This window comes from Poecilia latipinna, unplaced genomic scaffold (genome assembly GCF_001443285.1).
Source record: "Poecilia latipinna isolate Pla-1442-1.1 unplaced genomic scaffold, P_latipinna-1.0 Scaffold94, whole genome shotgun sequence".
NCBI classification, from domain to species: Eukaryota; Metazoa; Chordata; class Actinopteri; order Cyprinodontiformes; family Poeciliidae; genus Poecilia; species Poecilia latipinna.
In genome coordinates this window covers 443,271-469,684 of record NW_015112710.1, presented here as the reverse complement: position 1 = coordinate 469,684, position 26,414 = coordinate 443,271, and the positions used below count along the sequence as shown (strand labels likewise).

Below are 26,414 nucleotides of genomic sequence, written 5' to 3'. Positions count from 1 at the left end.
GGGCAATAGTAGCGAACCAAAAAATGGAACTCAACATTTCACTTGGGTTACACCATGCTACATTGACGAGCTGTTATGTTGACACCTCAGTCATTGAATTTCCCATTATGATAAACTATGGGAAATTATCATAAATGTTTGCAGGTGTATGCAGCTGCTAACAGCTAAGAGCACACTTGATTATGGTGTTATACATCTTGCTCTCCTTCCCGCAGTGATCGACTGTAAGCCCTTCTTGCTAAGACTTTGCTGCTCTGATTTTGAGAGCAGCACGTTTGTACCACTTCTATCTGATGCAGGTGTTGCTCTCATTGACCCGTAGAACAGTAACCATGCTGGCTCTCTGAAATAAGGGTTTTATAATTGTCACATTGAATTCCAATAAACCGCAACAAAATTAGGTGACATAGCGCTTGACAACATACTGGTACACACCGCACATTCAGCATGTTGCTGTTGTCAAATCCATATCATCTCATTTCCTTTCATTTTGCCTGTCAATCAGGTGATCTTAGGCCTCCTTCTCCCACCGTCCATCCTGAGTCTAGAGTTCAAAAACAAGGATGAGATGTCCTACATGCCGCAGGATCAGGACACGTACCTGCAGGAGAAGGAAGAGGAGGAGCCAGAGAAACCGGTCAAGGAAAAAGAGGAGGAGGACATGGAGTTCACAGTAAGATCTTACTGTGAGACGCAGTACAACTCTGTGGTGAGAGAACCCACCTCAGCCCCGCATCTCAGAAATTATACACATAATCAAACAAGACAACACACACGGACACGCACACACACACTTTATTTGGATCCAGAACCGATCACGGTCCGTATTCTGTGTGCCTTTTCTAAATATCTCTTGTGGATGCAGTTTTTAGTTTTGTTCCGATTATCCACAACGAGAAAAGAGCAAACATGTGCACACAGCGCTTCCCACACACTTACTCGTTTCTCTATTCTGGCCAGCTGGACAGTTCCAGTAAAAACTGGCCTTTCCTGTTTCTCGTCGTCTTAGCAAAGACTTGGTGTGGAGTTGTAGCGTCTCAGTCTGTCGCCGACTGTGGGTTCCCTCGTGTGTGTTCCTCGCTCTCTCTCCTTCTTTTCCTCTCCTTCTTTCTTGTTCTCTTCCACACTCCTTCTTTGCTTTTCTATTTTTTTTCTCACTTTTATCCTGTAAATCCTCCTTGTCTCTCTTGCTCTTTCTCTCTTTACCCTCTCTTTTCCCTCCAAACGTAGGTCTGATTGAGGTACAGTACTGAATGCCAGCCGATTGCTGCCCCCCACTCTCTCCCATCAGTGATGGTTTGCTGCAGCGCACCTCTCAGCATGTCAGCTGCTGAGCATGGGAGGCCCAGGCTTTTGCATTATATAACTGTATCTGCTGGATGCTGCAGGGCTTTAATCATGCAGAGTCTGAGTGCATTCTCCCAGCTCACAGTGGAAGAGTTGGTCCATCTGCATAGACATGGATGTACAGCAGGAATAGGATCCGTTCTGTTTCAGTTCGTCTGGTGATGATTCCCTGATCCAGTTTGTTTTCTTCCAAGCGAAGACTCGGGATTAGAAAAGTCGTTTCAATCCCCCAAACTGGATCAAGTCATTATCTCAAGAAGTGACTCAACTGAAATCGTACGTCTTCGGCGCCACTGTACATACTTTCCATCTGCATACAGCTTAAGCCAGCCAGCAAGCCAGCGCAAATGCTTACAAAACTGGGCTTGTAACACTTACTTGAAGGCCCCGAGGCACTTTGGTATAAAACAAAACAAGTAACCAAAAAAAAAAACAAAAAAAAAACACGTTTCCAATGCCAGAGAATGCATTGTTACGATCCATTTGTTGTTGCCCTGGCTTCTGACTGCTCAAACACACCTTCAGATCCTTATGAATCGCAGACAGATTCATACACCAACTGCTTCACCACAGAGGGAGATTGTATTGCTGTATCCTCAGATGTTTTAGATGAGCTACTCTGCAATGAGTTTCAGTGCTTGCGTGACATCTTGAATGAGTACAGAGCATGTTGATTGCAGTAAAGGCATGGTGTGACTTTCACACGGGCACCTATATCTGTTCCCGCCAAAATTTCAGCGAGTGTGTGCCTGGGATAAAACGACGTTTCACACATTTGGAAGATGAACACGTCCCCGTGTACTTACATGTAGACACATTTTCTTTGATGTCAGGCTGATTTAAAAAAAAATAAATAAATAAATGTTTAGCACTAGCTTACGATGTTAAAACCTGGGCCAGCCCTCAAACATACAGTGTTAGTCAGACGTTTTCATACACTCATCATTATCATGGACTTCATAGTAATTTTTGAGTCTCATTTTAATCATTCTTTCTCCAGGGCATGAAGATTATTTAGCAAAACATACAATACACAGCTGTACATAAATGTAAATAAATATAGGCCGCTTTATCAACTCAGAAGCTTTTTGTCCAGGTTTTAACCATCTGATGACAGGAAATAATCTCAGATGTTCAGAAAACCTGGGGAGCGGATTCCTGTTGACGGCTTAAGCAAATATGACGTGGTGTGTTTGTTTACATTTCAGCCAGCATGTATATATTTTCACTCTTTGTGGGTTGATAGAAAAAAAATCTGCATTGACCACAAACTTGTTGAGTTACCATCCAAAAACATATCAATAAATCATTAGGAGGTTTAAATGATCATGACATTCGTATCCTTAAGACGTGCATGTAAACGTCTGGCTGACCCTGTATATTTTAGCTCCTTTCAAATTTACAATACAATTCTGTGGATAAGCTCCCTCGGAGAAATGGTGTCGCTTTTACATTAAGACCATGACCCATTAAAAAAAAAACAATGGGCTCCGAACCCTCTCTCATGGATTTAAAAACTGTGTCACAGATTGATATGAGATATCTATGTCTTATCTTTTTCCTCCTCTCACTCTGTCCTCTTCCTGTCTCTATCTCGTTGTCTGTCTCCTGCCTCCTAATTGTTGTCTGAGACACAATCCATGAGTGTCTGTGTCCTCGTCATACCGTGTTACAGTATCAGCCTTCACTCGAACTCCACCTCACACAGACATTTCACATTTTTGGAATGACGGCATTGCCTGCGCTTGCTTCTTTGATTACATTATTAAAAAAAAAAAAAAAAAAAAAAGCTGCTGTTGCTCATGATGTAACCCTTTTCTCCACTTTTTTTTGTATTTCTTTTACCCAACCCTTCCCTTTTTCCACCTCCTCCCCCTTTCAATACTCGTCCTCCTCTCTTATCGTCATTCTGCATCTCCTCTGCGTTTCCATCCGCCACACTCCCTTCCTTCCCACACTCTTCTTTCCTGAAATCCTCACACCTTTCCCTCCCCCGCCCCTCATTCGCTCCGTGTGGGCTTCATGCTCGCCCAGGCGATGCTGGGTAAGGTAACCACAGAGACATCCAGAAAGAAGGATGTTGAGGAGGTTCAGAGCCGCCACCGCCTTATCCCCATGGGACGCAAGATATACGAGTTCTACAACGCTCCAATTGTCAAGTTCTGGTTTCATACGGTCAGTGTCGGCTTCAGCAACGCCTCCCACATTCTGCTGTGGAAATTGTTTCTGCTGACTATGCAGCCACAGTTTTTTTTTTTTGGCCACTAATGTCTACTTTCACGCACAGCCTCTGTTGTCATTAGGCCCCGGCTCCACAGTGTCGTTACTGAGGTGCTAAAGTTAAGTGAGAAGTGGGAGACTCCTGAAAGCGGCAGGCTGAGAAAAGAAAAAGAGAAGGAAGGAGGAAAATGAGATTACTTACTGTGAAACTGCACAAATACATGTTTAAACCTACTGTGATGTTCTGACGTAAAGGTTCCGGTAACCCGCGCATAAAGTCAACATTTAATTTATCTTTAGATAGTAATGGCAACAACATGAGCAGCATCCATCAAGATTTTGCTCCTTTTGTTGCCCTTAAATTTGGTGCGCAACGTCTGTTTGGTGGCGTTTCTGCCTGCGAGGAAGTGAATAATACGAGCTGGTCGTTGGTTTCCCCACACTTGAATGCCTTCAATTTGCTCCTTCAATTGAAACATCTCATTAGGGCCAGCAGAGGTTTTTACTTTTTATTTGTGCTAACAAAATATTTCAACTCTACTTTTTTTTCTTATTTTTTTTCCTTCACTCTTGCCCTTCCCCAACCTCTCCTTTCTATAATTGATGTTAAATCTGCAGTATGTAACTTGATCCTTAGTCTAGTTACCGTGGCCACTGATAAGAGCGGATAAACATTTTCCTGTCACTGTAAGTCGTTTGTCCGCCTTCAGCACAGTTGCAGCAAACTGGAAATCTTTAGCTTGTGCACGCTGTGTGGGGGAGGATATGGGCAGTGCATACACGGGCGTGATTGCCAGTGCCGAGACACTCCTCCTGACTCTGATTCAGAGCTTCTGGCTGGGAGCTGTGTGTTTCTTTAGATGGCAGTAGGACCACAGGGAGGAGGCAAGGGAAGCTTGATTTTTGTATCATATGAGATTTTCTGACTGACTGTCAGGTCATGGTGACAGTTTTAATAAGTATGTAAAAACAAAACACGACGTCTTTATAAAAGTTATCTACTGCAACTTTAAAGAGGAACATTGCACAGTATGTCTGATGTATTGTGCTTATGGAGCAGATGGTTGGTTGTTCTCTCAGAATTTGATCCTCAACTTATTATACAATTTTTATTCTTACTTGTCACCAGCTGTGGAGCGCTGCCATGGTTTTATAAATCGGGCTCAACGTTTTTCATGCATGTGGGATTTAATGAGAAAAGTCTCTGACACCCAATATTACAATCTCCTCACTGACTTGCATCATTGCTATGCTTGACTTGCAGCTAATGAATGAGCTGCTCCTATTTCCATTATTATTATTGCTTTAATTTGCTTTCTGAATATGCTAAAGGTTTTGCTGTTCATCAGAACTTAAACGCTGCTGAATGTTTTAATATAGAAAAGTGTAGGATGCTGATTAAGAATAAATCCAGCCTTCAATACACAAATAAAAATGTGCACAAATATTATACAGATATATTTCATGTCGTTATTTCTGAGAAGGATCACATTGACAGCTAAAGGTCAATGATAGATTTTCAGTCTATTTAACTTTTGATCTTATAAACCAATTTAAGAAGTTTTTATTGCCAACAACAGACCTGAATTTAGGAAATTCACATTGCTACAGTAACAACACGTTTTGTATTAGCCCAGCCTTACATTTAGAGGAAAATGAGCTGATTTACTGCTATGTCTTGAATTGCTTAATCATGTATTGTAACAATACAAAATCATTAGAAAGCCATTCTTTTGAGATTGATAATTATACTAGGACTCTAAAGATCAACAGGATTTTGCTATTATTTTAAAGCAAATGCAGTATGATTAGGGAGTTCACATTTTAAGCGGTCTTGAACAATTAATTGTACCAATTAGCACTATTAATATACATAGCACTACATCAGTCATGTACATGTGCATTTCCTAAGACAGACAGAATTTAGTATAAAAACAGAACAACCATTTTCTGTAATAAATTCATTTTGCTGTTACATTTATTTCCAAACTGTGGCCATTTGTATAAACAGGCAACACATCACTGTAGAAAAATGAACAGTTATGACTTATGTATGTTTGTTCCCTGACTGGAAAAAGAAAAGATCAGATTTTTGTCTTCCAACCTGCCAATCATCAAAAGGAGATATTTAATCTTAAAACTGGACAGTGTCAGTGCATCTCTAGTTTTGTCTCCCTCAGAATAGCCATTAGATCAGCCTCTGTGATCACTTTATCAGGGAGTTATTCCTTTTAAGACGCATATTAATTGTTTTTAACCCTGAACTACCCCTTTTAAAGTAACAGTGCTGCCCCTTCTTCTTATCTTTTTCAATAAATGCAACGCGGTTGTATTTTGGATTTCATGTGTTGCGCTTACATTTAGATGAAAAAACAGGCATGTCACCAAAATGTGACGCCACTCATTATTTTTCTTCTTCATGTGTTTTTATGCAGATGGCATATGTGGGGTACCTGATGTTGTTTAACTACATTGTCCTGGTCAAGATGGATCTGTGGCCTTCTCCTCAGGAGTGGATTGTCATTGCTTACATTTTCACCAATGGCATTGAAAAGATGAGAGAGGTAATAGATCATGATTGTGACACAATACATTGAGATATACAGGATAAGCAACGTGCAACTCACAAAGCACCTACACTTTCAATTAGCTTCAACAGTGGCAGAGAGGAGATTCAAGGGTTATGTCTGTTTCATGAAATAGTTCATAATGCATAAGAAAATCAGTGATGGATCTGTAAAAGGGAGATTTTAAAAAAAGCGCATCAAAGCAAAGCAAAAGGGGAGGAGGATGATGATGAAGATGAAAGCAAGAACCAGAACTGACACAAAAAAAAAAACAAAAAAAAACGAGTAAACAGAAAAAAACACATTGTGGCCATATAATAAGTTCTGCCCCACTCTGTACCTTTTTTTTAAAGTAAGTGTATGAAATGTATAAATCATTGTGTCACATAATTTTCAGCTACACTGTATGTGCTTCCTCAGATGTCAAATTCTCTGATTGGTGAGCCCATACTGCCCTCTTATGGTGATCATGATGGAATGCATTTCTACTCTCCTATTTCTGTCACTTTTTCAGGTCATTTATTTTCACCATTCTGCTTCTCAGCTTCAGTGTTTATGAATCCGACTCATTACCGGTGCTCAGCGACCGTATGTCCGTGCCGTTTTCTAGATCCTGATGTCAGAGCCGGGGAAGTTGCTGCAGAAGGTAAAGGTGTGGCTGCAAGAGTACTGGAACATCACTGACCTCATGGCCATCCTCATCTTCTCCGTCGGTATGGTCCTGCGCCTCCAGGAGCCACCGCTCATGAGCTACGGGCGGGTCATCTACTGCGTCAACATCATCTACTGGTACATCCGGCTGCTCGACATCTTCGGAGTCAACAAGTACCTGGGGCCCTACGTGATGATGATTGGCAAGATGGTGAGAGGAGACTGGGGGGGAGCGGAGTTTGCTTCCTTTGCCTCCTGTCTTTATCGTTATTTTCTCCTCGTAATAAATTCTTCCTTGACATCTGTTTAGTCATGATCGCAAGTATATAATTTCTAAACCAGTTCAAAGAGAACCCCCGAGACTCTTAACTTGTTTGTTTGATCTCAACAAGTTCAAGATCAGAGCCTCAGATTTACGCACACAGATCTAAATCAGTAACTATCTGACGCTTGACTGCTTCTGACGCAAGCTGTGTACTGGTGAACTTAAAGTCTTTGATATGATAATTAGCTGGTAGGTAGAAAAGGAGATTTGGATTTGCATTAAATGATCCTGTCAAGGCGTTGGGTAATGGGTTCCTTCAGCTTCATAAGCTGGTTTCCTGTCAGAGTAAGTGAGGAGATGAAATTATACTTAGAGCAAAAGGTAAAAAAAAGAAGAAAAAAAAACTGTTTCTCTAAAAAAAACTGTATTATATTTTTGTTTTTAAAAATCTTTTACATAACTTGATCTTCATTCCTTACACAGAGAAAAAACATTCCTTTTTAAGCGGCTCAAGTATGAAATTGTTAAATAACTGTCATCTAATTGATTTTACAAATATGATCATGTATATTAAATCAAACTTTTATTGAAGCTCATATTCTGTTTTAAATGTGTGAAATACATATTTTTATAAAATCTAACCTTTAATTTGGACATATTTACGTAATTAGAGGGGGGGGGGAATGATTTTTCACACTTTGTAGCACGAAAACCAATGCACATGTTTGCTTTGCTTTTGACTAGCTCACCAGAATATCTAAACATCATGTAAACATAGTAATAATGGCTTGCTATTTTAATAACAATACTAAATTAATGGCTTGCTATTTTCTTGGGGAATAAAAGTAATATCACAAGGACGTCTGGAGTATACACATCAGACAGTTCAATTAAAATAAAACAGCTGGAAATGTGCCTGACAAGGTTGCATGAAGATCCAAAGGAAATCCAATTTGATCTTGTTCAAATTATGAGTAGAAAGTGGAGCGAGGTAGAAATATTTCCACTCCTCACCGATAGAGAAATGCAACAAAGAGTGGGATCTTATTATCTCCGAGGCTCCATAGCTCTCACCTACAAACAGTAACAACATAAACATGGGGACTTTTCTAAATACTGCTGGGACTTTAATCGTAAGTGCTTTGCACTAAGATTAGGCTTTCTGTCAACAAGCAGTGAAGGTGAGTCAGGGACTTAAAAGGGGATGTGTATATGGTTGGTTTTCCTAAGGCACTGGACATATCTGCCTCAGCTCATTGTCCCTTAAGAGGAAATATGTTTGCAGGAATGAGTCTCATGCTGCCAAAAACAGTTGTGCAAAATGGACAAAATGGTGACAGGGTACCAAGAAGGTGTTGCACTTGTAATTTTGCTAAAAACATTAATTCTCAATATGGGATTTTAAATAAATGCACACAAAAGAAAAGATGTGCTTCTGAAGATGAGAATTCAATGAAGATATAATATTTGTATTAAGACATTTTTATCCTTTACATTGTTTTACCAATATGAAAATAGCTCCGAATATATGTCTTTTCAATGCATTAGATATGTTAATATTAATGTACATGTTTTAAGCATGAAAAAGTAGAAAATACAACCATGTCTTGACCGTTCCCCTTCCTCTCTCCCTCCCTCTGTCAGATGATCGACATGATGTATTTTGTCATCATCATGTTGGTAGTGCTCATGAGTTTTGGGGTGGCACGCCAGGCCATCCTCCATCCTAACGAAGACCCGTCCTGGATGTTGGCCAGAAACATCTTCTTCATGCCTTACTGGATGATCTATGGGGAGGTCTTTGCCGACCAGATTGACCGTAAGTTTTGGGCGTCAGCTAGTGGAGAAAATTCATTTTGAATTCGGAGAAAGATAATTCCTGACTTCCTGAGCAAAGAAGATAAACCTTGACAAAATCTGGCATTCTGTATAGCTCAAGGATTGTGCTTTTAAATATATATATGTATATATATATACATATGAGACAAACATTTATTGAAAACATTTTCCATCTTCTTGAACTTTTTCACATTTTATCAAGAAAAAAGCCACAAACTTGAAAAGTGAAGGAAAAATGTTGCATGGATTACATTTTTCATTCAGTATAGGAAGGTTAAAGTCTAATTGTGTGTTATTTAATGTAAGATGCCTGTGAAGGTATCAGAGGTTTGTTAGAGAACATCAGAAAAGCATCATGAGACCAAAGAACATACCAGAGATGTAAGAGTGAAGAAATTTGAAGCCTTTAGTTAATAAAATATTATCTCAAGTCTTAAACACACTTTTCAGTCCATACCTGAAGATAGAAATAGTAACAATTTCCATCTTCGATTTGCCTGTAAGCCATTGTCATCAAAATGTTTTGCTCTCTGTGTAGTAAATCCATTTAATTCAGGTTTTCTTTATGAAACAAGCACTTAAAATAAAATCTAATCTAAATATTTAATTGTTTCACATGCACCTATATGGATTGACCTATATAACTTGCCAATAAAAAATACTGAAGTTTGCTGCTATCATGTTACAAAATGTGGAAAAAGTTCAAGGGAAGTACTTATATTTGCAAGGTGCGGTAAATAGGACAAATCCCATCATTGTTGTAGGAGTAATTCTAGACAAGTTGTTCACCATATAATAAGATTTCACAGTTTATCAGGACTTTTTTCTTTTTTTGTCTCTGAATTCTTTTGTAACGTTCTGACTTGAGAGGCATTTTGGAAGCGTATTTCAGGAAGAGTGTCTGTGTGCTGTTCTGTTGTCTATTTGTATAGTACTGTATATAAAGGTGTGTACGGAATGTGAGGAGTGGCCCAAAGAGAAGAGATCTGAAATAATGTTTCCATTCTTTGTTTCAGATAGTAAGAAGGTACAGCAAAGGCTGAATGAAAAACTCTGGCTGGTCGAAAATTACTTACGAACGCACGGAACCTGGCGTAGTAGTGGTCTATCCCACATTGCCCAGACCACTCAAAATTCCAGTAAATCTATACATATAGACCTCAGTTTAACCACATTTACCTATCCCACCTTTCCTTCGTCATCCTCGCGTTACCACCATGTCATGCAAAGTCCCACCACTAGAGGGCACTTGAGAAAGAAAAAAAAAGTATGCATGTGTTTTCTTGCTGTAAGGCTAAAGTTGCCACTGTGACGGTATCTCAGGTCAGCTACTAAACTACTACTTTGACTAACCAGTCCAAGAAAAACTGATTCTGATTCAAATATTTGAAGAGAAGAGCTAGTAGCTTGACCTAAGGCTATACCCTGTAAGCAACTTTAGTCCCACTAGTTTTGGCAATGGTCGCTCAGAGGGCAGCAGAACGTTCCAGATGTTTTTACCTGTCTTCGGTCTTTGCTTTTGGTCAGCTGCCGCATCAAGAGAAACCATGAAATACTTGATATTTCCTTGATGCCTCTTTCCTCGATTTTTGTTGGTTATTTCTAAATTTCTTTAAATTTGGAGAACTGACCGTGATTATACCACATTCCACACTGATCATATTACTTCAACAACAGCTCAGCTTCTCAACGGAGCAGTAGCGCCACTGCTGAAATATTTCACCGACTAAACCCAACATTTTGTGTGACTGATCTCCAAACCTTACTAAAAGCATTACATTACATTTGAATGAAGCGCACATCCATGTCAGGACATAGTTATTATTCACCCTCCATCATCTGTAATCTGTTTTTTCACGTGGTTCAGTTGTCAGAGTTTTTGTGTCCAAAATTTTTTGACGCCAAAAAAAAAAAAAAAGAAAAAAAAAAAAAAAAAGAAAGAAATTACTTCAGTTCTCTGTCTTTGGGCTACATTGTGTGAAGAAATTGAGCACCGAGAAATGATGAGCATGACCACACTGAATCTCCAAGGCAAACAAACCAAGGACAAATGCTGAATGTTGCCTAGATCAGCCACAGCAACTGAACCATCATGGATGGAAAAACATACATTGTTTCCTAAATATGTGTCAGATAGATCTCAGAGCAATCAACCATTGTGGAATGAAGTTATGGCTCTCACATGTGGCAATATATTTTAAACGTACGTTTAAATATATTGAAAACAAAAACGGGGACAACACATGATAAATGTGTTGTTCTGTGGATTTTTATTTTTATTTTTCCATTTCTGTACATGAGCCCTTGCCATTATGATATTTGCTCTTTCCAATTCCTTTCTCAATAAAAGAAGCATGAAAATAAAGTATGCTTCTTGTTTGTTTGCAGAGTATCTGTATGTACTTTGTTTGATACTTTAGACCTGTTTGTCTTTAATTTTGCTGTTTCCACTCATTAGAGTGTAATATATGCTAGGGCATTATTTTCTTTAATATGCATCTTAACTTTTGATTTCATTTTTATTTTTGGTTTAATTTATGCGTCTGCATGTATTATTTTCTTTTTTTTTTTTTATCAAACATGCATCCAAGATATCCATGAAAAGATGGATCAATGAAAATCTATGTATATATTTTTTTTTTATTTGCCTTGTATCAAAGTGTGTGTTTGTTCATTTTGTGGCACTGTGCAGCTCCCTGCGGCCAGAATATAACCACAGAGGACGGGGTGGTGGTGACTCTGCCGCCATGTAAGACTGGTGCTTGGATTGTACCTGCAATCATGGCTTGCTACCTGCTGGTGGCCAACATACTGCTTGTCAACCTACTCATAGCAGTGTTTAAGTATGTAAACCTTTGATTTTTACTACTGTACCGTGTAAAAGTATTTGTATCCGTATAAGCTGTTTGCACACAATAAGAAAAAGTATAATTGAAGAAGTCATTTTTGAGTCTTTTTAAACCAGGGACACTTTATGATAGTTGCTCCATTGTACTGGTGCACTGTACAAGCGAAATACAGTTATGAAAGAAGGAGCTCAAAACATCTTTAACTTTATCTAAAATCAAAAACGACTGGGTTTTCAGCAGAACTATGTCTGATTCTGTAATAATCTTGCTAAAGCCTCAAATTGAAACATGAAATGTTGTGGTTGGTGCTGGGAAACTCACTGTAGAGGTGAGGAAAGCTTAAATATCTTCCAAGAACTATGTCTAAAATGTGTTGAAGACTTCTAGCAATTATGTTCTGCATATATTTTGACCTTTAAAACCTTAAATCAAGTCATAGATAAGGAAACGCATGTCGATTCTTGAATCAAAATACTGTATGTGTGTTTTATAGGCATCCCATCTTTAAAAAAAAGCCCAGACTGTTATGTCACCCAAACTGTAAATGGTCAAGTTTATGCTAGTTTATGTGCTGGTCAACATTAAATGCAGCATCTTTGACGACTGGATTCACTTTATTGTCACATCTGTAAACCAGTCATGGCTAATCTTATGTTTGTGTTTCGTTATTCGCAGCAACACATTTTTTGAGGTAAAGTCCATCTCTAACCAGGTGTGGAAGTTCCAGCGCTACCAGCTAATCATGACATTCCACGAGCGGCCGGTCCTTCCTCCACCCCTCATCATCTTCAGCCACATAACAATGGTCCTAAAGCATCTATGCTGCCGCTGGCGCAAGCATGACGACGACGAGAGGGACTATGGATTGAGTGAGTGGAAGATGAACATTAAACCAAGTCTTAAAACTGAGTGTAAACAGCAGAGTGTTCAGCATTCAAATTTGTAATTTGTTTTAAACTTGTTTTTTCATCATTTCATACCTATCCTGTTGGTGTTTTGGTACTAGTATGAAATTTACATTGTTCCCTTTTGTTGTTGTTGTTTGTTTTTTATTTCACAGAGCTATTCATCACTGAGGATGAGCTGAAGAAAGTTCATGACTTTGAGGAGCAATGCATAGAAGAGTACTTCAGAGAGAAAGACGACAGATTCCACTCATCAAATGACGAACGGATCAGAGTCACGTCTGAAAGGTCAGATAAGAACTCAGAAATAATCTACTGTGCGTCGCAGAAATATTTGCTACTATTGAATTTTCTTTCAACGTGTTACATTGCAGCCACAAAATGTAACGTGTTTACTTTGGATTTTATCTGATAGACCGTCAGACATTAACTTCTTTAATTTGAAGTTGAAGAAAAACAAGATGTCTGATTTCAAAAGCTGTTCAAAAACAAATCTGAAAAGAGTGGAATGCATTTTTATATTTCCCCGCAAGTTTAGCTGGAAGTCATTTTGGGGGTTTGGCTTTGCCTGCTTTCCACATCTACAGACTGATTTTTTTGCCCTTACAGTGTTTACAATAAAGGCACTGGTTCAGTCGTATTGTATAGAGAGCCTCCATGGAAAGAAATTATGTACTTTCACCATGAGCCCTCAAGTAGATTTAGGTCTGGACTTTGACTAGACTATTAACCATTCTAATGGAGCTCTGATTGTACTTTTAGAGTCATTTTTCTGCTGGAAGGTGAACCTCTGCCCCAGTCTCAAGACTATTGCAACCTCTAACAGATTTTCTTCCATTAGTGGACTGTCTTTAAGCTCCATCCATCTTCCCATAAACTCTGACCAGAAATGCCAAACATTGTGCTTTACATGCTGATTTAAAGTGGTAATTTTCTTTTAGTTTCACCACAGTAACTTTAATTTAATTCTAACAATGGCTTTCTTTTTATCACTCCTCCATCATTTCGTTATCAATACTCTCCATTATCAATACTCTTCATTCCTGGCTTGTCATTTTGAACTGTGTGTTGGTCAGTTTTCAGCTGTGCCGTATTAAAGCTCTATGCAGCTTTCTCAGAGCATCTGTAATTAAACTGTAGCTTCCACATGACAGGCATATCGAATTTGCTATCATTTGGTTGTTCTCGTTTTTTTTTTTTTTTTAAGAAATGAGCTCAAAACATTATTAGACGTTACTAGAAAGAATAAATTAATCCCCCCAATTAAGAGAAACGGGAGTAAATACAAAATCGTACAAACCAGTCCAAATATTAAACTGTTGTTTGTTAAAGTTTTTATATTTCAATGAACTGTATACCTATCATGCCACGCAGTCGTTGAATTTTTCTCCTCTTCATCAGGGTGGAGAACATGGCTATGCGTTTGGAAGAGGTCAATGAGAGGGAACACTTCATGAAAGCATCGCTGCAGACTGTGGATATTCGACTGGCCCAGATGGAGGACCTAATTGGGCGGATCGCTGTGGCTCTGGAGCGCGTGACAGGCGTTGAGCGCGTGGAGGTCAACAAAGCTCGCTCCCGGACCTCGTCCGACTGCACAGACTCGGCGTACATACTCCGCCAAGCTGAGTGCCCGGACTCTGCATACATCCTCCGCCAAAGCAGCTTTAACAGCACAGAGGGGAATGCCTACCGCCTTCAGGAGGCATTGGAGGGAGCAGCTGAGGGCTCCATATCCCCTCCCTCTCCCACTGGCATCACTGCTCGGGCAAGGAGTCACTCTTTTTACGTTGGGGGTGGACGTGCTGTTGAACGTGCAAGTGGGGCTGAGCGAGCTGAAAGCTTCTTCAAGGAGCGCTCGCTCAGCCTCCACAGAGCTAATAGCTCGCAATCTGTGTCTTCAGCCGCCGCCACCAAGGAGTCTAAGCCCCTCCCACTGGCGACGCTGTCGGTTTCCCAGCAGCACCGTCCGTCATCGTGCATTGATATCTACGTCTCGACATCTGAGGAGGTGGGGCCAGCCGAGGTCTTTCTTGATCCCCTCCGCGTGGTCCCACCCCTCCAGAGAGACTCCTCACTGCAGTCAGATATCATGGAGACGGTGCTGCCAGGAGGCCGTGACTTCAGCAGCACGGCTACTAGCGGCTTGGGCGACAGGCACTCGGAGGGCGCCGCAGGCAGCAGCGTAACGACTGGAGCCATGTATGACGACAGCGCGGCCGCTGATTTGTCGTTGTGCTCAGCAAGCCTCTTACCAGACACCACCCTACCTCCTTGGGATACGGAGCCGTCTCCACCTCCCTCAGCAGGGCTGCTCGAGCGCTCCAAGAGCAGTCGCTACCTCTCCACGGCAGGCACGGCGTTCCTCGACGAGCCTCCTCTGGTCAAGTCCCACAGCCTCATGTTCACGCCGAGAGGCTGTTACGGTGGGCTAGGGGCAGGAGTCCAGGTGAAGGCCGCAGAATACACCAGCATCACCGACTGCATCGACACCCGCTGCGTATCATCTCCATACACTCCTGCAGAATGCTCACACTTGCCAGGAGGATCCACCTCATTCACCTTTGATAAGCCGTCAGACATTAGTTCCTCTCACCCGGAGAGAGAGGCAGAGCTAAGTCACACAGAGTCCGACCCCGAGGACCCCGAGGACCTGATTCCAGCCTCCGACGCTCCTCGCATTACGGGCCTCGGCGGGCCCAGCGGAGCTCCTCTCTGCTCCACCCTCTCCAGGCTGGAGCGAGCGAACAGCTGCTCCTCAGATGACTCCCATCCTTCACTCACTCTGGCTCCTCCGCATCGGAAGAGCCTGTCAGTGAGCGAGAGGATGGAGAGGGGACCGGGTTTGGGAGCAGACAGGGGATCTGGGCCTGGGGGACAGGGTCTTGCGGGGCACAGATACCCTTTCCTCAGGAGCAAGTCCGGAGCGAGACCCGACGCGGCCAAAACTGACAGTCTGTCTATAAGGAAGCTGGCAGCTCCATCAGCCTTCCGCAGCTTCGATAGACAAAACTACACGTGACAAGGGCCCACTGGCGCCCTCACACATTGTTAGGGGCTGGGTGAGAACTGAAAAGGGCCAAGTAACAGCAGGATGAAGTTGCACATAGATGCTGATTTGGAACATATCTATACTTTATTCACTTGCATTTTAGATTTGGAAAAGTTTAGGTGTGATCAGCATTGAACGGCAGTTTTATCCTGAGCGGAGAACGGAAAAAGGGCAGAAGACTCAGAAGGTCTATGTACATCACTTAAAAGAAAGAGCTATGAATTTAGACTAGCTGATACCTTTTGTAGCAATGTAACTTACAATTGGGTGCCATGAAAATGGAAGTTATATTTGTCTTGTAGGTCTTCCACCAACCTAATTTACATCAAGTAGACATTGGTCACTGTTTTGCAACACATATCAACCACCCTAGAAAGAAAAGGTCTACTGTTAATCCTACCTGTAGTGTGTGGTAGGCACTGTTACATCCGAGAGACAAAGACAAGGGACAAGGAAAGAGATAGTCAACTCATTTTGTAGTTTTTCATCAGCACAATTGCTGCAAAGGTTCCACTTTAAAGCTTTCCTTACTCATCGTGACACTCAAACACTGGCAGGTTTAAAAGCTGACAATCTACAGCAGAGAAAATGAGAACTGAACATCTCGATACTTCTGTCGCTCTCAACAACCCAAGTAACCCATGAATTTTGAACAAAGTGCACCCATAAATTAAATTGTGTTGTAAAGTGGAAAGGCAGAAGAATTGAGTACTGAAAGCACTTACTGAAGTTAACAATGCCTCAGCAGAAAATCTGTGTTGCTAAATGAAGCTTCAAGAGGCAGTCCTTCTGGAGAAACTAGCTTCATGCATTGCTGAAGTTTGATCAGTTTCTGCGTCAGCTACTGTCCGGAGATCCGAAAGGTCTTTGGGGTCCGTCCTCTTTTATAAACTCGGTTTGCTTTATTTTATTGTGACCGTACCTCGCTGAGAAATCAACCCTTGAATGATCATCAGATTCTTGACAATAATGGTTTGGTAGATTTCTCCAACCATCTTTAAAGGGACTGTGTTGTGTATTTTTCAGGCACATAGCGCCAGTTTATAGAACAATCAAGTAACTATGTTTCCTTCAGTTGTTCTAAAAAAATGATATATACAAACAAGACTTAAATGAAATTTGACTTCACATTTTAGCACCGTGAAATTGGGCCTCTGTCTCTTTAAATGCTGCTGTTCTTTCGGACACTCCGCCTTCAGCACCTCATCTCAACAATGTTTCTTCATTAGGCCTTTAACAAGGTTCTTAGGAGCTTTCCACTGAAAAGTAGTTTGCATGATGAGCTCAGCAGATGCGCAGTTCCGTCAGGTGTTTGCTAATTGCTGCTGGCGCTAGTCTGAAGGAGCTTAGTGGGAGATGGATGCTCTGTGAGGTGGAAGCTCATCTTGGGCACTGCAACTCCAAGATGAACTGCATGGAAAGGGCACCACGGAGTGTTTGGGCGCCCCCTAATGGTTGCCAGGGGAGATTAATGCATGAAAGAATCAAAGCAACACTTTCAGGTACTTCTGAAATGTTGCTGAAAGACAGTAACAGAAGTTACTGTCTTTGATGAGGCAACAACACTATAACATGATAAGCTCAAAGAAGTCAATTACTTAAAGCTTAACTATGTTTTGCAACAGTAATTTTTTTAAGGTATCAAGAAAGTTCTTTGCATTTTGCCCATTGTGGTGATTATGCAGCATGCCAATAATGAGAAATATTTTTAATGGCCATATATTAGAGCTAAACCTGCTGATATTATTTGCACTGATGAGGAACATGATGAGTTTCTAGAAGCCAACTGGTTTCATAGTAAAATACACCACATTTTGTTTCAGTAATGATACTCTGTTCTAGTCCACTTTATTACACATAATTAAATTTATGGACTCATTTGATTATTTGGGGTAGCCCAGATATTTAAAGTAAATTTCACATCATTGGCCCCTTTAGAAATACATTTACTAAGAAAAATGTTGACAAACCTACTTTCCCTGCTGTAATTTATCAGTAGCCAATGTTTGCACATGCAACCATTAAAGTAGTCAAAATATGATTCAGTCTTAAAATTATTATTGAATTCAAAATGATCCTCAAGATAAATTGACAAATCATTATTTCTGAATTAAAACAATCCCTTATCTGTAGGGTACAATGAAGTGGGTTGTTACAGATTTAGGAAAACTTCCTGATACCTCTAGGCTTGTGCTTCGATCACTGGTTATTCATCAAAGTGTGCATAGTGAGTTTACATAGACACACAACTTTTTGTCTGAAACCTTTTCAATTCTGTCCCCCAGAGCTCTAACAAGTGCAATTGCAAAATATGAGGATAAGGGGGCGCTATAAACCTACGACCCAGCCTTGGCTTGAAACGAACCTGGTTTGAACTTTTCTTCTTTTGCCTGTAACTTACACCAAAAAAAAAATCTCCTCACTTAGTTAATCGTAAATCTGTTATTTTTAGCCATCCTTCAGATTTTGGCAGTGGTATTATTTTTCTATCCAGCTTCATCTAATAGATCCGTCCTTCATCTTTTCCAATATTCCCATTTGTTGTATTCTTTTTTTTTTCAGTGAAAGTCAAAGCACACCACCTAAAAGAGACTAAAAAGGAAGCAGCTGATGGACGACACGCCTAAATATTAACTATGTACAGGTCACAAGAATTGCTTTTTTTTTTTAAAGCACTAATTTATTAATTTACTTCTTTAAAAAGCTTGAAAATAAGCTATTGAGTATATGCACTTTTGGTGAGATTTAACAAAGGTGTGCATCTTAGATCACATGAAGGAAGCAGATCATCAAACGATGACGGCCAGATTCATGTTTTTACATTTCTCATTTTTATTCTGGTGGGGAAAAAGTAGGTGGGGAGAAACACGCCTATCTCCTACAGGTTTGCGACGATAATAAAGGTGAGATTATTCAAATCTATCTTGAGCTTGACGTTTATAAACACTCTCTCACCATTTCAATTCAGTTGGATCATGTTGTGTTTATTTTAAGATGATGATTCTATTTATAACTATTTTTCTTGCTCATTAGCGACGATTACAGTAAATGCCTGTTTGAATTACAAAATGATATTTATATGTTTTCAGTGATATTTTTGTCAAATTTTAAGTATTTTCTAATTAAGCTTTTAAATATGATAAAGGATGACCACCTACATGCACTAAATGATGATGTAAAATATTTATTAAATATAGATTAGTCTCAAATACTGTACATTTCAATTATATTTAAAGTATTTAAAGTAGTTTTTATTGTGTGTTTTATCAACCGATTTATGAGATTTTTCTAACGTTGATATGGCAATACACAGTTGCCAGTATACCAAACTTAGGGTGCCTTTCGGGCATGGATGGAGTATGTTGGGATTCACGTGATTCAAGACTCTGTGATGTGTCTCATTTTTTGTCTTTTTTTTTTCTCTCTCTCTCTCTCATATAGGGGTCAACTATCAGTAATGATTTATTCATAGATTTTTGTTGTTCCCTTTCCCATCTACTGTACATAGTGGAGGAATTGTTGTTATTGCGAGATTACATCATTGCTTGTATGGTTTTATAATTTATTTAAATACACCAAAAATCATGTGAGATGTCTTTAGCACAATGGCTTTGTGGATTAAGAGAGTAAATGAATCTGTTTGCATGTGACAGTGAGACGTGATCATGACGACTGAGCTGCTCCACTCGGCCGGCGTTGCTGCTGTTGCTGGAAACTCTTCTGTCTAGCTTTAGTTGACTGACCTGATTTGCCTGCATCACTCACCCCATCTTTCAATCAAAAATCTTCTAGACTGTTAAACATTTCCAGTTGTCGATCATGTTTAAAAGACATTAAGCAGCCGCAGTGCTTTTCATCTGCAAAACCAGATGTTGCCAAACATTTATTTAAGGAAAACCTCAACGAAATGTCCCTTCAGTCTCCAGGTGCATCTGCATGTGTTAGAGTGTAGCATTAAAAACATGTCAGTAATTTAATTCAGATTGTAAAACTCATTTATTCTACAGTTTCATTGCACACAGAGATATATTTCAAGTGCTTATTGTGGCTAAATTTGATGATTGTAGCTTATAGCTAACAAAGTACCAAAAATTTGTTTCTCGAAAAAGCTGAATAATGAACATGAACGCTACAAAAATTATAACAAATGTTATATTACGACCATACTATGATCAACAAGCTTCTATTTGAAACTCGACAGTCGTCTAATGTTATCTGTAAGCAGGTGAAAGCCAAAAAGGGTCAGTGCTGAAGAAGCTGACTGGGTGCAAAGGACTGAGTCCAAGCATATTAGTGACATGCTACACTGAAGGAAAAGGTGTGGTAGAAGTAGAAACTTCTACTGATGGTTCATGAAGTAGAGGCTTCATGAACCATCACACACCAGGACTTACCGACTCCTGAATGAGAACGCATCAGAAACGTCTCACACAGACTAAGATTCTAGACAGGTGCCACTGTAAAACTGGCCTGGCCCTTTTTTTTTTTTTTTTTTTTTTTTTACAGTTTTACATTAACAATGACTTAAAATTTTAATTGTTGCACTTAGCTTCAGTCATATTAAGATAGTTTAATTTTCATCTGGTAGACCAGAGGTGTGCAACCTGCAGAAATAGAGCCTCAAGTGGCTCTTTTCTCACTTAACATATTAAACAATGAAATATTACCCTTTTTTTTTAAAAAAAAACAACAACTTTACATTTGATTTTATCAAGGAACACGGACGTTTCCACAGTCAACAATGATTTGAAGAGCCAAGTCATCATGTTGTTCCACTGTCCAACTCCAGTTGCAAAGTCACCACAGTTACTTACCAGGAACTTTTAGAGCATTTCCCTCGGTTGATGACATTTATGGAGATATTTACTTTGTTTTCCAGTACAAAAGTATTCCAGTATTTGGCAACGTCCCACACTTCCAAAAGTACCAGTGCTTGCTTTATTGGCTCTAACGTCACTGTGCTGGATTCCCCACTCCCTGACCTAAACACCATAGAGAGTCTATGGATCATTGTCAAGAAGATGAAGGAGTTCATAATCCTCACACTACTGTGGTTATCGCTAAAGTTTGTACGCCTTTCTAACAATTGTTTTTCTTCCACTCATCATCATTAATATGTTTGGACACAGCCCTTGGAGAGTAGCCAGCTACTTTCATGGCTCAACCTCTTTTTAGAACGGCCAATAACTGTCTCCTGGACAACTGCCACGTCAGTAGTCTTCCCCATGAGCTCTGACAGGCCATGACATACCATTTCTAAATTTCAAATCTTTTTTTTTTTTTTATTGGGGCTATGTAACATTTTTATTTTTTATTTTTTTTTTTTATTTTTTTTGAGAAAGTGGCCGTGAGCTTCTTATTTGCTGGATGCAGCAAATCAAAGTTTCTATTACCTTCTATAGCATTTTAAGTTAAATTAATAAAAAAAAATAACTTCTTCAAAATCACTTTCTAATAAGCTAAGGTGCATCTGTATTGTTCGTAATATACACTTAAGGTTTGCAGTGCCATTGCAAGGTCAGTATCGACCATAGAAACCGAACAGAGCTAGAGTCGTACTCTGTTTGACACAAGCTCAGATTTGCAGCTTCTTCGACAGATGTGTGGGTTGCATTGTGGATATGAAAGGATGACTTTAGGTCAGTGCTCAGGGACAATATTACCCCAGTGATGCAAGTAATAAAGTCTTTCACTGCGTTACAGTGGAATAACGGAAAGAAAAGAAAGACACAGATCAGTTTGTTTAGAGCTGAAGGCATCCAATTTAATCACTGTGCTTTATGAGTCTAACCCAGAATTTGGGTGATTTTAGAGTATATATATACATATATATATATATATATATATATAGTGTTTTGTCTTAAAAGATAGCAATAGCATATGAATGAATGTCTTCATACTGGCTCATCTTGCTCACGTCCGGAAGTCTAAATTGCTGATAGTAAAAGCAAAAGGGCGGGACTTTTTTGTCTCTCTTTTATTTCCTTTTTTTTCCCCTACAGTGCTGACATTGAGTAGGCTTTGGTCATGCACAGTTGCTGCTTCCATTTTGAACCAAACCAAACTGTCAAACCAAATGGAGACAGGCTAAGTTGCGTTCTCTTTGACCTATTGTCTACTGAGATGTGACAGACGGGGGATTAAAGGCTCTAAGGTTGAACAGTTCAGCTCAACTGAAAAAGTATGAAAACAAATGACTGTGTTTGACCTAGGCCCTCCCCTTTTGGCCTGTTGCAATATATATAATTATTATTATTATTATTTATTTTTTGTGATCTGTTGTTTATCCCCACTGCAAAGACTATCAGATGTCAGATTTGTTCTGGGCTTGTAGAAACAACTGGTATGATTTATACATCTACATGGCTGTTGTGGACGGAGTTGTTACAACAGGAGATGTGAATGTGACTTCCTCACGTGTGAAACCAGACATTTAGAATACAACACCAACAGGGAGGCATGCCAGGATGATACAACCCTCCATATAGTCTAAGTGTACAGTATTTTAAAAATATTTTCTAATGCTATAATATCACATGGTGTATGGGAAAGATGAGCATTTATTGATAATCAACAGATTGTTCCTTTTATTCTCCTTTTTATGAAATCTGTTGACAAGTGAGCTGAAGGAGAGTTTTTACACGCACAAACTTCTGCAATAATGGCTGATGTTAAACTAAAAGGGACGTAGTGTATCCCACCTATTGGTCACACTTAAGTTTATGTCCTTTGAATGCATGCAGTTCTTCCACTCAGCTTGTACACAGATGACTTTTGACGTCGACCGAGAGAAAGACGGAAAGAAACTACCATATGAAATAAAAGTAGTGCGTATTTGGATGCAAATACAAATCTGTACTCTTCAATGTGACTAGGATCCTGTCTGGCATGCATTGTTAAATAAACAGTTATAGATTGGTATCCGAGTAGTGTGTGTCTGTTTTAATTCTTGAAATTGTGTTCAGCCAGAAATTGACAAAAATAACGAGCATTTTAATATCATGTCCATTTGTCCCCAGATGTGTCGAAGCCTGTACTCATTGGCTGTCATCCAGATGAGTGGATGCTGTCATATTTCAAACTTGAGCTGCTGTATTACCCTTCAAGAAGACAAGCTTTAGTAAAAGGGGAAAAACGGGGAAAAAAACGTCATATGTATTATTTCAATGATTTCTTTTTTCACAGTAAAGTTGCACAACTTAATTGTCTTTTGCATTTATTTTCTTTTAAACCGAATGAAATGGAACTAAATGACAATACGAGTAAAAAGTAGATGCATTAATTCAACCAAAGTAGCTGAATGCTAATATCTGACATGCAGCAGATAAAGACTTTGGTATTTCTATTTGGTGTAAATCCAGATTAGTCTGAAATTAACAATTAGTCAAAACCACAGGAGACTTTCAGTGTCTTGGGACAATTTCAAAACATAGTAGCACTATTTGCTATTTGGTGAAGTTTTAAACTGTAGTTTGCATTGGGAAGTTATTTCTTCTTGTGAATGTCAACTGGGAACCTTTTAGGATGCTGCGGAGCCCTAAGTTTGGTATCCAACACAGCTTCTGCATATACAACATGTATCAAAGTGCAAGTATAAACAATTTCATTAGCAGTTCTGACAGTTTGTATCTTCTTCAACCAGTGATACACACTGCATAATAACTATTAGAGAAGATGTTGCTTCTTTGTTTGAATGCAGAAAACACAGGGAAATTCACTCTTGTGTGTGTGTGTGTGTGTGTGTGTGTGTGTGTGTGTGTGTGTGTGTGTGTGTGTGTGTGTGTGTGTGTTTCTAATTGTAGATCGCAACAAATAGAAAACTGCACTGGTTCTTCAACTTGCAACTAACTAGAACGTGCTCTACCGGCTTGACGTCATCCTCAGATTTGAGCTTCCACTTCCGAGATAAATCCAATGCAGCATAAATCGCCTGCTTATGAGCGCATAAACACGCATTGCAAATGTGACATTTTTTTTAAGGGCTCATAAAAAAAAGTATTAGCATAAACCTCAAACTATTTTATAATTAGTTTTATGGTTCAAATCAATTTTGCTCATGGCTTCTTTCAGACAACTATCACTCAAGTTGAGTGATAAACTTAATTGAAGTTGAGTTTATCACTCAATGATAAACTCAATTTGAGTGATAAACTCAACTTCAGTTAAGTTTATCACTCAGGTTTATCAACTTGAGTGATAAACTTGAGTTCATCAGTCAATTTGAGTGACAAAATCACTCAAATCGAGTGATAAACTTAACTTGAGCTAAGTTTATCACTCAAGACTAATTAATTTGGGCTTATGCTGAATAAAGATGTCAAGAGAGTTAATCAGTATTTATATATTGTTGTATTAACATTGTTATAATCTCATGATACAAGTTTAATCTTTTGTTCTGTTGCCCATGTGCATGCCGCCCAGTGCTATCCGCTGTCATCGGGAGCCAGGCTAACCAGCCTGAGCAACCATGACAGGGTCTGCTGTCTGGAAGAAGCTGTAGGATAACAGAAAGCAAGGGTGTGGGTGTGAGTAGGGCATACACAAGAATGATTTACAGTACAAGACCCTCCTCCCGGCTCTGATTGATTGCCACTGACCAAGCCTGTATTCCTGCAGATAGCACTGGGAAAAGGCAGGAGAGCTTGATTGTTTTTTTGTTTTTTCCCCCACAGATTATCTGTCTCGTACTATAATGTCACAACATAGTGACACTTTTAACAAATAACTAAATAAAAGCATTTTTTTTTTTTTTTTTACAAAAGTTACATACTGCAGCTTTAAGGTCCCATAAGATCTTTGGTCAGCCCTGCAGAACCTTCCAACAGAACCAAACTGCAAAAATCCTGCAGTATCACTTTAAGGTATGAAGTAAGTAACTCTGGACTACATTGTATGTTTTGTTTTTTTATGTGTTTCATGCAATTTCATTAATGTGTCAAGAGTGAGAGTTCTTCACTGTACAGTGTATTTTGATTGCTGTGGACATATGCAGTCTATCTTGATGGATGGACTGGGAATTCCAGTCCTTCCGCCTGTGGGTGTGCTAGTGTAGTCGCGTGTGCATGTGTAAGCCCTAAGTGTGTGTGTGTGTGTGTGTGTGTGTGTGTTGGTGGTAAAGGAGTCTGTTCACTCAAGGAAGCGGGGCCCGCAGTGCTGAGCTCGCTCACACTGCCACACGTGGACATAGGAACATTTTGTACCGACGTTCGTTCTGCACGTGTCCTCTCATTCTCTCCCTGTTAAAGCGCGCGCGCGCCCCTGCACACTCAAAAACAACCTTATCTCTGCCACGACCGTGTCAACATGACGATATGACCCAGAAGTACGGCGCAATCCTGAACTCTTGCACTTTGTAGAGAGAACAGGGGAGTAGGAGAGACTGCGGCAGCCGCAGAAGCGCCTCCTCTTTCACTGAAATGTTTACAGCCCCGCTGTAGGAAGAGCTGGGGGAGCCAGAGTTCAACGAGACTTTTTTTTTTTCTTGGAAATTTAGGGGTCCTCCACCTGAATCCAGAAAAAGGAGGGTGTGAATGGGGACTGTGGCAATGGGGAGCGTATGTCGGTGATGTTGGGACAGCACAAGTTGTAGAAACACAAACAGGAACTTTGTTTCTATGGACTGTCATCTTAAAGCCACTTGTACATTTTGTTCCTGTAGTGTAGATAGGTGTTATCCAAAGAGAAAGGCTGGTATTTTAAATACTAAAACAAACACACACAAAAATCACAGCCAGTAAATAAAGATGTTCTGAAAGAAAGAATATTTTACCAGAAAAAGATATTAACCTCCAATGTTCATTTAATTTTTAATCTCTTTTTGCACTGTGCAAAGACAAAGAATTGCTCAATCTCTGCACCCTGAAAACAGAATTTCGAAGAACTTAAACCACATGAACCACCCACTGCACTCAAAGTACCCCCCTCTTTTAAAGCGAGGGATTGGGAAAGAGAGATTGGTTTCATTACAGTTTCAACTGGACTACCAGCATACTTGTTCCTGTAATTTCTTAATGGCTCAGAGAAATGTGGAAGCATGAAGACATATCTTGAAAACAGAAAAAAATATATATATCTTCAAAGATCAAGAAATGAACTTTATGACTGTTCCTGAACTACAAACTAAGCAGTGTTGCAAAGGTTGCAGGGAATAGAAACTAACTGCGTTTGTTACTGGAGTTGTGTGCTTGAGTTAGTTTTTCATTTCTTGTAAAACGTTTAATGTGTTTGTATCTCTTTAAGAGTTCAAGTGCAGCTCTAGGGACAGTAGAAATGGGCTAACGGGGTGTGTCACATTAAACGAGACAGTTTCAATAACACAAAACAGACTACAGCAGCTAGTTTCAGTTAACACCTAATAAACATGACACATATCTCCGTCATGAACCTTAATTTGTAACTTTCTTTAAATAGTGGACAGATAGTTCTTCTCACCACAAGTCTGTTAATGGAAATAAATGGCCCAACCTCCAGTTTTAATGAAAGCAGGGTTGGCTGGTTTTGTACGTGCCTTGACAATTGGTTACATATAAACTAACTTTCTGATTTCAAATCATAGTCTATTTCTATGATTTTTAAGCTGAGGTGCAACTACCATGGGGACACCTCTGGCAGTATCAATTTAATAGGGTAAATACAATGCAATGTATAAAGCTAGTAAGCACAAGTAGGCAAAAAGGTGAATTCTTCAAGCACATGGAACTTTACTTCAGCCAAACTCTA

The 26,414-nt window shown here is 39.6% G+C and overlaps 1 protein-coding gene across 9 annotated transcripts in view; it reads left to right on the top strand.

Annotated features, from left to right (window-relative positions):
• Positions 1-20,371, top strand: part of LOC106941846 (transient receptor potential cation channel subfamily M member 3) — an 89,920-nt gene extending 69,549 nt beyond the window's left edge. For 2 of the 9 annotated variants that reach the window (XM_015024998.1, XM_015024992.1), the window contains 10 exons: positions 506-673; positions 3,382-3,522; positions 6,003-6,131; positions 6,745-6,996; positions 8,695-8,869; positions 9,906-10,028; positions 11,582-11,732; positions 12,414-12,607; positions 12,799-12,931; positions 14,045-20,371. In XM_015024998.1, the coding sequence (XP_014880484.1) occupies positions 506-673; positions 3,382-3,522; positions 6,003-6,131; positions 6,745-6,996; positions 8,695-8,869; positions 9,906-10,028; positions 11,582-11,732; positions 12,414-12,607; positions 12,799-12,931; positions 14,045-15,665 (3,087 nt within the window). In that variant the 3' untranslated portion in view covers positions 15,666-20,371. Of the gene's footprint in view, positions 1-505; positions 710-3,381; positions 3,523-6,002; positions 6,132-6,744; positions 6,997-8,694; positions 8,883-9,905; positions 10,029-11,581; positions 11,733-12,413; positions 12,608-12,798; positions 12,932-14,044 lie in introns of those variants that run through there. The other 7 variants (XM_015024986.1, XM_015024977.1, XM_015025027.1 and 4 more) reach the window with 4 other exon arrangements.
• The last annotated feature ends 6,043 nt before the right edge of the window (positions 20,372-26,414 follow it).